This window comes from Urocitellus parryii, chromosome 8 (genome assembly GCF_045843805.1).
Source record: "Urocitellus parryii isolate mUroPar1 chromosome 8, mUroPar1.hap1, whole genome shotgun sequence".
Lineage (NCBI taxonomy): Eukaryota > Metazoa > Chordata > Mammalia > Rodentia > Sciuridae > Urocitellus > Urocitellus parryii.
Genome location: NC_135538.1, coordinates 8,633,866 through 8,648,814, shown reverse-complemented (window position 1 = coordinate 8,648,814; position 14,949 = coordinate 8,633,866). Strand labels below are relative to the sequence as shown.

The window sequence follows — 14,949 nt, the reverse complement described above, 5'->3', positions numbered from 1 at the left end:
ACACATGGCTTCTATCATGTTTAAAGAGAAAGAGGTGGGAACACCCTCAAAACCACGCATGGGCCCTTGCTTAAAGTAAAACCTGAGATTCCACATAAAAGCCAGCTCCGTTTCCTCACCTGCAGGGGGCCAGATGCTGTTCATTCAGTGCTAACAAGGGCTGACCTCTTCATCCTCTCCCTTGCCCCCAAAACAGGGCAGATGGACTATACTCAAAATTCTTCACTGTGGAACAAAGTGAAGGAGACGCACTTTTCCACAGTGCTCCCTGACAGGTGTCTGCAGCCCCGTGTCTCCTGTGTTATGGCAGATGAGCGCAGAGAGCAGAGACCAGGTCTCCATCCCGTCCTGCTGACTTCTTGTTCCCCACAGACCAGCACCTTATTGGCTGAGGCTGCTTCCAAGTTGCACAAGGAAGCCCTGCAGACCTGCAGGTGCCTGCTCCCGCCCAGTTTTTCCATTTCATCCTCCCAGCGTGGACCAAAGCAGCTGAAGAGAATCTCCTGTCCCCTCTCCTGTCCTGTATCGGGCTTGCCATGGACGTTCAGGGCCACAGCTCAGAGTGCCTCCTGCGTCTGAGGCCGTCCTGTGCAGCCGTGTCAAGACCCCCACTCTCGGCTGAAACCAGCCCCTAGCTGCCCCGACCTACTGCACTTTTTAAAATTCTTTTTTATAATGTGTTCTTTTTAGATATGCGTGACAGTAGAGTGTATCCTGACATATTATACATGCATGGAGTGTAACTTCCCATTCCTGAGGTTGTACATGACGAGGCGTTACCCTGGTTGTGAATTCATATAGGAACCCAGGAAATTTATTTCCTATTCATTCTACGCTCTTTCCTGTTCCCATCCTCCTCCCGTCCCTTCATTCCCCTTGTCTAAATCCACAGCACTTCCTTCCCTACGCTCCACCCTCATCCCTTATGGTATGTTAGCAGCTGCATGTCTGAGGACATTCGGGCTCTGGTTTTGGGGACTGGCTTATTTCACGTAGCATGATGTTCTCCACTCTATCTGTTTATCGGCAAATGCCATTTTCACCCTTCTTTATGGCTGATACTACTGCACTTCTTTATTGGAGGAATCTTCTCTTTTCAGCTTAATGGTCTTTGGTGTCTTTGTTTCAAAGTCCTACCCTACCCCCACGGTTTCACCAAAATGACAAGTTAGAATTCACCAACCTTACTTTATTCATTGCTTTTTAAAAGCCATCCCATGGGTCCTCCTCACTCGCCTCCCAACCTCACAACTGCCTTCCAGGTCCTTCGCTTTGCCTCATGATAAAAAGACACGTCAACCACGGGTTCGAGCCCTCGCCCCCACCTCAGAGGGTTAGAGTGGCAGGTTTGGGAAGGCAAAGGCAGGGATGTGTCTGCTTCACAGACTCTGAGCAACAGCTGGGCCACTCCCCCTCCTCCAGCAGGTGCAGCAGCAGCCGTCCAGTCCCAGTCTGCCTAGTCGCTGGCCAGCAAACCGGAGCTTTGGACTGGAGTCCAGCCACTGACCGCCACTCACTGCAGGGCCTAGGCTGAGTGGGACAGGCTGCTTGCTGCAGGAGACATGTGAGGACAGGTGGATGGAGAGGACGGAGACCAGCTCCCTCCCAGTCTCCCTCACCTGGCCCCATCAAGGCCAGCTTTCACTGACCAGTCTGGCCCATGAACCAGCTTCCCATCAGACCCTTCCCTGTAACCAGGTCTTGTCTTGCCACTTATTCGAGTGTATTCTCTGCTTTAAAAAAGAAAAAAAAAAAAAACTTATGCTGGAAACCCCACTACTCAGAGGTGAGGACTGGTGCCCAGAAGGTGACCAAGGACATGCTGGCTACAGGCAGAGCCACCACTGGAAGTCAGGGCCCTGCCCAGGGTCAGGTCCTAGGCACCGAGTCACAGGGTGCAGCTGGCTCCACTGGCTAACTCTGGGATTATCTTCCAGGAGAAGCCTTCAGATTTTTGCCCTAAATCGAGCCTCACCCAGAACAGTAAATTATCTTTATCCTTTTTGGGTGAAGCAGACCCAGGCAGAATCTCAAAACACATGACAATAATCATGGCGACTGGCTGTCACCACCCCTACACAGCCAGCCTGGGCATGCCCTGGCACTAGTGGCTGTATTGCAGGGCCACCAACACTACCTGGCACTCGCTTACAGGAGATCTCATCAAGCATTGGGAGCCACCTGGAATCTCTAAATGCACCCAATTCTTCCTCCAGGTTTCCCCGTCGCCAGTCCCTCCCATTTCTGAATCTGGTGGTTGAGTGTAGAACACGACTGTGGGCCCTCAGGAAAGCAAGCCTCATGACTCACTTCTGCCCTGGGCCCCCCAGATCCTTGCCCCTGAGCAGAGTCGACTCAGCCCAGAAAAGCTGATCCTACTCCCAGAGCCTGACCCTTCCACAGAGAAGCACCACAGCCTCGGGGAGCTCGCCATTCCTGGTCAAACTCCGCCATTCCCCGCAGGTTCCCCGCAGGAGCAGGAACAGGAGGCACCTGTGCTGTCCCCTCAAGAAAGAGCCTCTGTGACCCGAGGAAGCTCACGGGGGCCGAGGAGTAGCCAGGCCTGCCAGTGACCCAAGCTCTGGCTGGCACAAGGGCACCTCAGGCACTTCCCTCACCACCGTCCAGGGCCACTTGCCCTGTGAAGTCAGGCAGAGGAGCCAAAGGAAGGCAGGGAGGGAGGACTGGGTTTTCCAAGACCACCCGCGAGGTGAGAGCTACGGGACCAGCCCACTTCCATCTGAGGGGACAACTAAAACATGCTGAAACCCCAGATGAGCATCCTGTAGTGTGATCTACCTACAGGTGGAGATCTGCTGTTCAGAGTGCCTTGTTATGAGACGTCAGAACACACTACAGAATAGGAAGCACGAACAAGGGGCCAGGGCCAGTGCGTCTGGAACCAGCCTAAGGTATCCGCTAGGCCACAGTGTTCACATCTGCAAAAGGGGGTTTCTAAAGAAATCAGGGACAGCGGGCGGCGGCCTGTGGTCTGCTATTTGTTCAGCTGACCCGTGAGCTTCCTCGGGTCAAGAATGGGTTTCCATTTTTTAAATGGTTGGGGGTGGAGAGGCTCACGTGAAAATCCAGGGTGCTTATATAGCTTTATTGGAATACACCGCACTCATTCATTCCCAAGTTCATGGCTGCTTTCTATACTGCAAGGGCAAGGGTGAACAGCTGACAGTGACTGACTGGCAGGCCTACCCGCCTTCTGCAGGGAAAGTGTACTGGCCTGAGACATAAAGCTATGAAAACAATGCCAGATAATGATTTTCTGTCTCACCCTGACAGCGGAAAGACTTAAGCTATTAAGATGAGATTTTATCTGAAGCAGCTACTACCAAGAAAAACTAAATGTCATAGAAATTAACATCACTAATAAATATTTAACAGAAATCTCCCAACTTTAAAGGCGTTTTGCAATGCTACTGCAGGCTGGTGTGGCACTTTTACCTTCCCGAAGATCTTTCTAACCTATTACTTCAAGTGAGCCAGCCGAGGCAATTCACTCAGCAAAGAGATTTGGATGTGGCAAAAAGTCCCTGTCCCCCACTCCCGCCCTCAAACAGTGACTCTCTCAAGAGCAGAGACCGACCTGATCGAAGAGCTGCTTCCCGGTGGTGTTCGGCTGGATGGCGAACTCCAGCTCCGCGTCCATGGTGGTGACCCGCACATTGATCTGGAAAGCAAGATGGAAACAGTGAACCGACGGCACTCTTCTGACAACCGCCGAGGCTCCGTGCAGGTGCAGAGCCACTTGGCAGGGCGGCAGCCTCACATCCCTCTTCCACATCCATTCTCATGCTGGTCACAGAACATGACACAGACCCTGGCTGTGATCCCAGTGTCAGCCAGAGTGCAGAGTCTGGGTTCGAGGGCAAGGTGTCTCTGCTTCCATAAAGCACATCTGCATGTAGGTCTGAGCAGCTCTTCTACAAAACCAACCAACAGCAGAGTATTTCTCCATGCATCCTCATGACCCTTGCATATGCCAAGGGAGGCAGACAGCGCTCCTGAGGCACCAGGGCTCAGGGGCAAGGTTCACACCACAGCAGCACAGAGAGCAGAGGCAGAGTAAAGCCAGAAGGTCTGGGCCACGTTAGAAACCACCTACACACTGAAGAAGGAAATGGTGAGCCAGGCACAGTGGTGCATGCCTGTAATCACAGCAGCTCAGGAGGCTGAGGCAGGAGGATCGTAGGTTCAAAGCCAGCCTCAGCAACTGAGCAAGGCCCTAAGCAACTTGGTGAGATCTTGTCTCAAAATACAAAATAAAAGGGTGGGGATGCTACTCAGTGCTTAAGTGCTCCTGGGTTCAAATCTTCAGTAGCAAAAAAAAGAAAAAGAAAAAAATGACCGAGACACATCAAACATGGTAGATTTTTAAAATGGAAAATATGAAGATAGGACTATCAGAGAAAGTTGTGTCTAAAATTTAAATGGTGGCAAGCAAAACAGTGCATATGCTGTCAATGCAGATGTGAAGTCCACCTGCACAGAAGAGGACGGTGAGGCGGAGGAGAGGGTAGGACGGTAGGAGGTGGTCCAGGGGACGGGAGGTTGCCGAAATGGATCTCAAGGCAGTTAAAACATTCCTCACCCAGATTTACTAAACTTGTGGAAAACACCGAATCTGGCTACTTTACAGCACTACCCACAGGAAAACTTCAGAGCCGCACAGCAACGGAAACGCCTCAAGTTACGATATTTGCTTCTCACCCATCCGAGAGATACTGGGTGAAGCGCAGAGCTGGGAGGCACCCCACCTGGCCCCTTCCCAACATGGGGAACTGCAGAAGGTCAGAGGCAGCTCACAGAGGTCCACGCGTGGTGTCACATGCATTCAGCGGTCGCCAAACACTGCTCCTACTTCAGGGACACTCAGTCCTCATAAAAACCATCCCCCCCCACCCCCGAACATTCCAGACTCCGATGGCGGAGACACCGACACACACACAGTACGCCACGGAAGCTCGCCAACAGGACAGAGGGAGGTGCAACTTGCCAGGTTTTATAAAAGGATGATTTCCCAAGTCCACAAATTAAAAGAACTAAAGTTTACAGAAAGACAAGATGAAAGATGTTTTAAAGTCTTTAATCATATTAAAGTATAAAACCCTAAGTTTCTTTAATTTCTTGCTGACAATAATTTTATTTTTTTAAAAAGGCTGTTATGAAGCATAAAATCAGCAAGCATCTCTCTCAATCATGGTTCTCAGGACACATGTGAGAGGCGCAAACCAGCAGCAAAGTTAAAGACTCCAACAAACACGACTCCCGGTCACATCCAATGTGACCAGATGCCACGCGTCCGACGCCCAGCTACGCCTTCCCTAACCATTCAGAAGTGGAACCCCAGCTCAGCAGACTACAGCCCCTACCTGGTCAAGGCAAAAAGGAAAGGGCAGATTTGAGGCAAAGGAGAGTCCAGACCAAGTCCTGATCACTCCTAAGACCAAGGACCCTGAGTGTCATCTCAAAGCAAAGCAAATAATCACCATAAAAAAGTGATAGACTATTTTGCAAATAAATAAAGCATATTAACAGGAATGAATGGGAACTTAAAATGTACTATTTAAATGTTCTGAATCAGGTTCATATTTGATAAAAGTCCACACAACCCTTTGAAAAGGCAAGTAGAATAAGGAATACTTTTATACTGAGGGTAGCTGTGATGACCCAGCAATGTCCAAGGTGAACTCAGAAATGAAGCCGAGTGGGTCCGTGTATCCGCACCTTCACCACGCGACTTCACCCAAGCAGAAGCAGCAGCAGCAGCTCGGGCCATTCTGCCAAGTTTCAGTTGGACAAGTTGTTCCACAAATCCTTTACCTATGTTCCAACATCCACGGGAAACGGTGCCATCTGGTACTGAACCCCCAACACAGGTGGCAAGGCTGAGGAGCAACTGGAGGCTTTCTGGCACTGCAGTACACACAGAGGGGGGAGGAGAGGCTGGGCCGGGGCTCAGAGGCCCACCTGCCTATCAGGTGAAGGTTCTGGGTTGAATCCCCAGCAACACACACACACACACACACACACACACACACACAGTGGGACCAGCACAAGAAGCAAACAGGATTTCCCTCTCCTGCTCAATTCTGGCCTCAACAAAAGATGACCCTAGGAGCTGGGGTTGTAGCTCAGTGGTGGAGGGCTTGCTTACATGGATTCAATCCTCAGCACCACATAAAAAAAGACCCCAGGTCTTATGTGGGCATACACCAGGATTTTTTTTTCTCACTTTACAAATGTGAGAAAAAAATTACCAAATTGATTTTGTTATTTGTACAGATTCATAAACAGCCCAACTCTACAATCTTTACATCAAGGTTGAGATAGGAGTGCTAATGAAATCTAAGTGATAGGTGACCAGCTCTGTGCTAATGGTCAATGACCAAGCTGCTTAAATTAATGGGGGTGTGTGTTGCTTATTGGTTGTGACCCCACCTGTGTTTCCTGCAGAGGGTGTTCCTGGGTTCTGGACAGCACAAGGGATCATCCTGCAGGACCACCCCAGGCACTGCAAAATTCTCCGTGTCCCTGGGCCCATTACTAAGGACAAGTGATCCCAGAAACACCAAAAAGCAGCCCACTCCGGCCGCCCTGGCCCCCCCATTCCAAAAGCTTGGTGCAGGCAGGTAAGGGCTCTACTCAGTCTCTGCTCAAACCATCTACAGCATGCTGTACAGTTGTGTGTTAGAGAGACCATGAAGATTATTTTCAGTTTTACAGACCTTCAATAATGTGCTGCAACGTGGCATAAACTTTCACCAAAGCATGAAATGAGACATTTACTAGGGTAAGAAGACCATTTCCACACATATTTTCACCAAAGTATGAAATGAGACATTTACTAGGGTAAGAAGACCATTTCCACACATATTTTGAGGCTTCAAAGAAACCAGGCTTTAGCAATTAGGGAAACATCTAACTCCCAACTCTTTTTCTCAGCGCGTGTTAGGTTTCCACAGTGAGCTACTGTTCTGAGCGGGCGCAGCGTGCGGGGAGGCAGGCTGGTGCTTTTCAACAGTGCCAAGGAAATCAAGGGGGACTGCGTGGTTCTGATGCAAGAGGCCACCACAAAAATCTAATCTGGGCAAAGACCAGGGAAAAGAGTGTCTGTCTGCAATTTTTATTGTCTGGGTAATTCCCACTAATCACTCACTTTTGTCAAAAGCCATTCTGAAGGCAACACAATCACATGCACAGTATGCAATTAGGCATTTAAAATCTAACCCCCAAAAGGATGCTATTCATCCACCTCAGGCTTGCCAAAAAACTAAAACCCATATTTTTTTGTCGTAGTGGGTAGAGGTGATTAAAGTTTAATTTTACTCATGTGCCCCCTCCATGCCCGCACAGCCGGTGGGTGATGGTGCAGATGACAATAATTCCCATCTTCCTGCCATGTGCTGTGCCACTTGAAGCTAAGACACAAAGTCACATCCAGAGGTCTGAAATGTTTATAATGGAAATTTATAAATAAATTCAGAGAAGTAGTAATCTAATGATTAAAAATATTTTTTTTTAAAAAAGTAGCTCTGTACTTTCAGAATTTTAGAATGAATTTCAGAATAGGATGACTTACCTTGAACACAAACCTGGAAAGCTTGGTACTGCAGAGGCCCGAACCCCTCAAAGGAAGTGAGGTTCTAGTGAATATGTGTACGTTTTTCACAATAATCACATTTAGAAAAAGAAAAAAAAAAAAAGAACCAGCAAAATCTCCCCTCCCATAGCTGCCTAACATAGTAAGTGAAGTTGGTTTTTATTTCAGTTTCTCATCTACTGCCAGAATATCCGTGTTTTAAAGAGAAATGTCTAAAAACAAAAATAGGAATGAACTTTGTTTCTGGGAAAACAAAACAAAACAAAATTACCCAGTAAAGCTTTTTAAAAACACATTTCTTGAAATGAAAAATGGCCATAGTTTCACACATATTTGGGCCAAGCCACTGAACTGTACAGTGCATAACACATTCATGTGTGAAGATGCCGAACACAAAAACCTGTTTGTCTTAGTTAATGAAGTTAATGAAAACCTAATTACTCCTGACTCTCCCAACCTTTTGTTTAGTCGTCTTCTTTTTAAAACACTGCCTGTTGTTCTAACTCTAGGCTAGCTCAGCTCAGACTACCCACAGAACCTGCTGATGACTAACAGCTTTGCTCCAATGTCCCCTAGGCTTGACACTTGCACAAGGGCACCTCCCACGCCCTGGGCTTGTCAGTCTACAACGCCAACTAAACAGCAGGAGTGTGCAGGCCTCTGTGGGCACTGCTGCCCTGCCCAGGAACATCTTACCAATGAACCAGAAGGGAGAGGCCTCAGTGGTACCATATACTACAGTGGTTCCCAAATCAGACCCCAGAGCTGCTTTTCACACACCCTAGTTTCTGGGATACAATCCAGGGATCCGTATTTCTTTTTTTTTTTTTTTTTGGGGGGGGGTGGTACTGGGGATTTAACTCAGAGGCATTCAACCACTGAGTCACATCCCCAGCCATATTTTTATTTTTATTTTTAGAGACAGGGTCTGAGTTGCCAGCTCCTCACTTTTGCTGAGGCTGGCTATGAACTCACAATTCTCCTACCTCAGCCTCCCGAGCTACTTCGGGACTACAGGCGTGTGCCACGCTGCCCTGTGGATCTATTTCTTAAAGTCACCCAAGTGCTTCTGAGCAAATTTGGACCAATTTGGGGAGGGTGTCACTGGAACGTAAGGATCAGAACTTGCATGTTTTCTACTGAGGCCCCAAGTAGATGACACCCCCCCCCCAACCCCTGGGCCACTTGATTTGCAGAGGGCCTGGACACTGCTGGGTCTGAGGTGGTGGGTGGCAAGCCCAGAGGAGGACGTGACGTCAGAGCACTGTCAGAGCCTCTCAGGTGGCTGGGCTGGGGCAGGAGGATGCCCACAGGGAGGAAGATAACACCAGAATGCTGGCAGAAGCTGGCCAGGTTGTTTATGTGGACCCAGAAGTGCTCACGCCTCGTCTGGAGTTTCCAGAGGGAGACAGCACTGCGAGTCGGCCTTGGCCACCCACACTGAAGGCCCTAACCCCAACCTGTTCTGTTTTTAACAAACTCACCAAGAGTTCACTCTGCTAAAGCACAATAAACCCGGCCACCCTCTGCTCCGCTCTCAGGGCTGGACAGCTCGGGACAGCAGGCGGGTCCCTGCTTCTCCAGCTCCTCCCCTCCCGCCTGCAGAATGAAGTAGCTGCAAACCACTGGCCAGTGAGGGAGGGACCTCCCAGCTCTCCTCTGCAGCTTTTGAAAACTGCTCCCATGGCCCTGGACACCACCAAGTCAGTTCTCTGGAAAAGTCTTTGACTTTTAAAGGGAAGCGGGATGTACGGTGGCGGGGCCATGGTTTGAGTGGTTAAGTTTCTTTTTGCTTCAGCCAAAAGGCTTCGGAATGCCTCTGCTACACTCATGCAAACAGCAAGTCTCAGGAGGGCCCAGTCTGGGCTTCCCAGGCGGCTCCGCCCAAGCAGGACTTCCCAAGGGCGTGTCAAAGAGCCGAGGTTCTTCAGAACACACTCTGGAATACACGAATTGAGTCTTTCCAGCTTAACTGTTCAAATGGTCTCTAAAACACCTTCTAAGAGTCTGAGAAATGGCGGGGGGGGGGGGGCACCGAGTTGATCATGAAATATGGTGTCTTACTTCTAACCGGTGAGTAACGGCTCAATTTCTGGCTCCCGTCATATTGTTTCCCGGTTCTTTCCCTCGTTTTGGTATGCATCTAGCTCTGCAAGCTTTCCTTTGCGAAGTGTCATTTCCTTCAGGAGAAAATATCTAAAAATTTAAGGTTACCTCTATTCTCGTTTTTATAGAAGGAATACTGTCTGTACAAAGAGCTCCGACAGGAGGCACAGGTCCAGGACCAATCCCTCTACTACTTTTGGGCAAGGGACAGACTCAGAGGAGCCAGAGCACTGCAGGGAGAGCGCGGCGACTTTGCTCACATCTTCCAGAGTCAGGAAGGCCACTGAACACAGAAGGGGACTTCGAACGGCGGCATTTAAACGTCTGAATTTCAGGAAGTGAACTCGGGATGATGTTGATCTCTGCATTCGCACACCTGCAGATCAGCCCGAGTGGAACTGTCCAGTGAGCCCGAGAGTCCGCGAGAGCCTGGCCTTCCGCATCATGAAAATGTCAGCGCTGTTGTCCAGCATTCCAGTCCCCTGCCGAAGGTGCCGCTTCAGCAACTTCTAACAGTTCTCAAATATTTGGATAAGACCTTCTGCAGGCTCGGAAATGCTCCGCCAGAAGTAGATACAGAAGGTTCTCCCACAAAGGGGAACATGGCGGGGGCAACCGGTCCCCACGACAGATGAACTACAGCAGCTTCTTCAGATGCTGTTTGGTTCACTTCATTGAATAAATTATGGAGAAAATAACTGAACTTTGATTTTCATGCTGTCACTAGTACCTTCAAATAACAGCTTCACGTGTGTGTGTATGTGTGTGTGTGCGTGCGTGTGTGCATAATTGCAGTTGCAGGTGGATGCAACACCTTTATTTTATTTGTTATTATTTGGTGTTGAGGATCAAACCCAGGGCCTCACACACGGAGGCGAGGCTCTACACTGAGCTACAAACCAGCCCTTAAAACAGCTTTTTTACATATTCTAAAATTCACACATTTGAAATGTACAATTCAGTACTATTTAGTACATTCACAGAATTATGCAACCAATGCTGTCTGGTTTTAGGAAAAAAAGGAACCCCATCCCGTACCCCTGAACAGTCTTTTCCCATTATTATGTTTTGAGGGGGAGCGGGTACCGGGGACTGAACTCAGGGACACCTGACCACTGAGCCACATCCCCAGCTCTATTTTATATTTTATTTGGAGAAAGGTCTCACTGACTTGCTTAACACCCAATAACATTCTCGCTTTACTGCCCAGTAATATTCCACTGTGTGACCATCCCTGCCTGGCCGCTCCCCTGCTGGTGGCGCCGGGTTCAGCACTCCACTCACAAACTCGCTCCAAAGAAGAAGCAGCTGGAAACCAGGACGTTCAAACAGGACTATGCATTGTCAGTTTAATTAGAGCGAGCAGTCTTAAGAGTGATAGGAATATAAGATCAGTTTTTAAAACCACATTTTTAGTTTAGCTTGCTGGTTTTGTTTAAGCTCTGAAGGAGAGCACTCTATGTTCTGGGGAAGACAGTGCCAGCAGCCACCCCGACTCGAACACAGGACTGAAACACTGGGGACTCTGTGCCACGCTAGGTCTCTGGAGGCCAGCAGTCAATGTGGCCTCGTGACTCTAAGCCCCTTCTCCTTCACTGCTGACCTGTCCCCAGTACACACCAGGGCAAGAGTGAGAACCAGCCTCTCCCCAGGACCCTCCTCACAGACCTGCTCCTCCCTAGGTCCAAGCGGGCACTTGGGTGCTGGTGTGAGCACGCCACAGTTAGCACTCAGAGATGACAAAGATTTTTTTTTTTTTGAGAGAGAGAGAGAATTTTTAAAAATATTTATTTTTCAGTTTTTGGTGGACACAACATCTTTATTTTTATGTGGGGCTGAGGATCGAACCCAGCACCCCACACAGGCCAGGCGAGTGCACTACTGCTTGAGCCACATCCCCAGCCCGATTTTTAAAAATTAAATTTTTTTTCTTCATTTATCGCCTTCAATGTGTTCTGAGTCCACCCCAAGGGCAGATTTTTTTTTAAATGTGGTACTGGGGATTAGAGCCCAGGGCCTTGTGCATACTAGGCAAACACTCTACCACTGAGCTATATCCGCAGCCCAACAAAACAGATTCTAAGTGTTCCTCCTGTACCCTGGAGACCTTCTTGGATTAATTCCCCTCCCCGACTTTTGCTGAGGGAAACGTGCGCTACGCATCACCAGACTTGTTTTCTGAAACTGGAGTGAGGTGGCCTGAGCCGTGCCCCTTTGCTGGCCCTCAGTGTGGCTCCCACTGGAACTGTCAAAAGAACCACCTGCAGCACTTATTACTAAGCAGCCCACTGCTTCCTGGGCCCAGGTGAGGGCAGCTGTTGGGGCAGGACTGTGAATTCACCCCACATGCCCAGGAGTGATGCCCATGACAAGCCCTGGGCTGCAGTGGAAGTACAGAAGGCCCGACGCCTCTGCCAACGCACTTGCTGTGCTAGTGACCATGTGACATGTCTGTCCCGGATCTCCTGGGCACGCTGGCACACAGGACAGGTGTGCTTCAGGAACCCGCAACAGATGAGCCCATCCTGTAACACCTCTGAATCCTGATCCCCTCATCTTTAAGAAAGAGAAAACCCCCCATATAATGTCAGCTGTCATAGCACTTGTCATGTGACCAACCTCTAGAAAACACGAGCACTAACTTAGCAAACCTTAACTGGCCTGGGGTAGAAATGCAGCTCCTCAAATTCAGCCGGCAGGCAAGGCAGAAGGCCCTAGGGACAGGTGGAATGTTTGTGGGGTGCGGGTTTATTTACTGCTTTCCCTCCATCCACGTCACCAGCATTGGTAGGGTGTCACCAGCATTGGTAGGGTGTCACCAGCATTGGTAGGGTGTCACAGCAACAGTTAATTCCTACAAGATAACCTTGTTTCCATCTATTACACAAACGAATGCGTCTTTCTTACATGTAATGCTGCTTACCATACAACTGTTTATAGAAAAAACTAAATTATATAAAACAGTTGCAACTGAAACTCCAGTGGCCATGTTTACACTGTTACAGTTTCTAATAAGCAGGGTCAGAAGTGTCCAATTGTTACCCCAGAAGGGCAGTCCCAAAACCTCCCTGTTGTGAAGAGCCATCATTCTTTAAGGACTGAGCAGACACAAACAAGAATCTCCATGTTAACATTCTCAAACACCGCTGCCAAGAGGAAAGATGCATAATACAGAAATGTGGCCCTTGAAACATTTTCTCATTAAATGGAGTGAGGTGCACATCCAGATCAGTTACAGCAGTAACCTGACACTGTGCTTGGCGCAGGCACCACACCACCTGTCAATCAAGAGTGGGCAACAGTGGCTCCTCCCTAATCCTCACCCATGGCAAGAGCCATCTGTCACCAAGCACCCAAAGGCAGGCTGGGCCAGAAAACTTCCAGGAGCACATATTGAAGCTCTGGCTCTATCACCAGACTTTGTAAACACTCCTGCTGGCAGGCAGAAAAGGTGGGGGCTATCAGGATAAATATGCTGTACTAATGAAATAATCCTAAGGCAATCTGCAGCCCCATGGATGAAGATGATCACACTGCTAATCCTTTCTAGCAAGCTCTCCATCTCCAAGTCATCCCCGATCATCATCTCATACTGCCTCCTTCGAGGTTAAACACCACCAGCATGCAGAAAGCTGCTTCATCTATGGGCTTAGGAACATTAACAAAGGCCAGCCGCAAATTAACTGCACATGACAAAAACCGTCAAGCAATTCAGAACGATTTCTGTGCACAGTTTTGTCTGTAGCACAAACAAACCAACAAAGACACATGGGTAGGACAGAGGGTATGTTCTCATGTTCTGGTAGGAAATCCCCTGTAACTATACAATAGCAGCACATACACTAGTCTTTTGTTGCCTGAGTAATAAGAATAATAAACCATCAAATGCCAGAGCGGACAAGAGTCCACTTGTCACGCCTTTGACAACTACTAGACAGCACTCCCACCAAGGTCAAAGTGCTGGGGCACAGTCCTGTTAACCCTTCAACTTTCCTAGGAACCACCAGAAGACAGTTGCGCTGTTCCCAGGAACATGAAGTCCCTGAGAAATGGTCCTGTGGCAGAGTGCTGAGCACAGGCCAGTTCCAGCGGCTCTCAGAACTCCCGGCGTCTACGACGAAGCTGTAGACCTCCACTGCAGAAGCCACCCCTGTGACAGTGGTCACTGCCTCAGAAAGTTAACCCAAGAGAATTCGGGGTCCTCTGCACATGGGTAGGTGCTGGGATGACTGCATTCCCTGTGGGCAGTGTCCATCAGGAACTGACCCAGGGCAAGGCAGGGCCTTCAAACCTCCCTGGCCTCCCCCGCACCCTCCAGGGAGGTGTAAGCACTCTGGTCAGCCCTGCCCAGGTGCTGATCACTAATGAAAACCAAGTGGAACCACAGAGGTCAAAGTCAAAGGCACCAACTTAACCATGAAAAGCTCCGAAGGTGCGACCAGAGCTCTGTGCTCTATTTCAGCACAGTCCTGACTTAGTTTCAGGAAGTGTGAGTCAATCTTAACTTGTATAAAAGAGACTCTGAAGAGCCACTGGTTCAAATTTTAACCGCCAGCAGGTCTGGCAAAAAGGACGGTTACCAAGCACCCCCCCCCCATCTCTGTGTGTCAATGAAGATTTTTACTGGTGCATTTCTGCTTGTCCTACCAGCTAATTACTTATGAAGGCCTCACAACTTCATTTTGGAAGACTTGCACACTTCTGTACTGCAGCATGACAGGTCTGTCTTTTGTTTCTTTCAAGCACAAACCCTCATACATCATCCACCCCTGACAAGGGGCAACAGAGCCTGGGCAGCTCTGGGATGCTCTCCTGCTCCCTGGTCCTCCTGACTCGGGGCAGGCACCCACTTCATCTTATGGAAAGGCCAGAGGCACTTTAGGGAATTTTTCAGGTACCTTAATTATGAAAATTAACACGCCACCCCCCTCATTTCCTCTGTCAAACTCCTCTCACTCCTCCCCGAGTCTACCGTGAGGCTGAACATGTGGATGTCAAACTCTTCCCCCGGGACAGACGCCAACAGTGCAGAGTACTAACACAGAAGCTGGGTCTTAGAATTTCCCAATGACTTCTTCGATGATGCTGGTATCTACTTTGTTATGTTTTTGTGAATAAATGTATGTTTTAAGTGGAACACGTAAAAGAGTGACGAGGTATAACTAACTGCTTTGTAGGGAGACTCTGAATGGGCACTGCTTGGTGTAAGGTTGTCCTAGTCTGATGAC

At 49.0% G+C, this 14,949-nt stretch overlaps 1 protein-coding gene across 1 annotated transcript in view; it reads right to left on the bottom strand.

Moving 5' to 3' along the window:
- The window catches only part of Ezr (ezrin), a 46,261-nt gene that overhangs the window by 18,607 nt on the left and 12,705 nt on the right, over positions 1 to 14,949 (bottom strand). Inside the window, exon 3 of the mRNA XM_026393810.2 lies at positions 3,599 to 3,682. Coding sequence (XP_026249595.1) covers positions 3,599 to 3,682 — 84 coding nt within the window. The remainder of the gene's footprint in view (positions 1 to 3,598; positions 3,683 to 14,949) is intronic.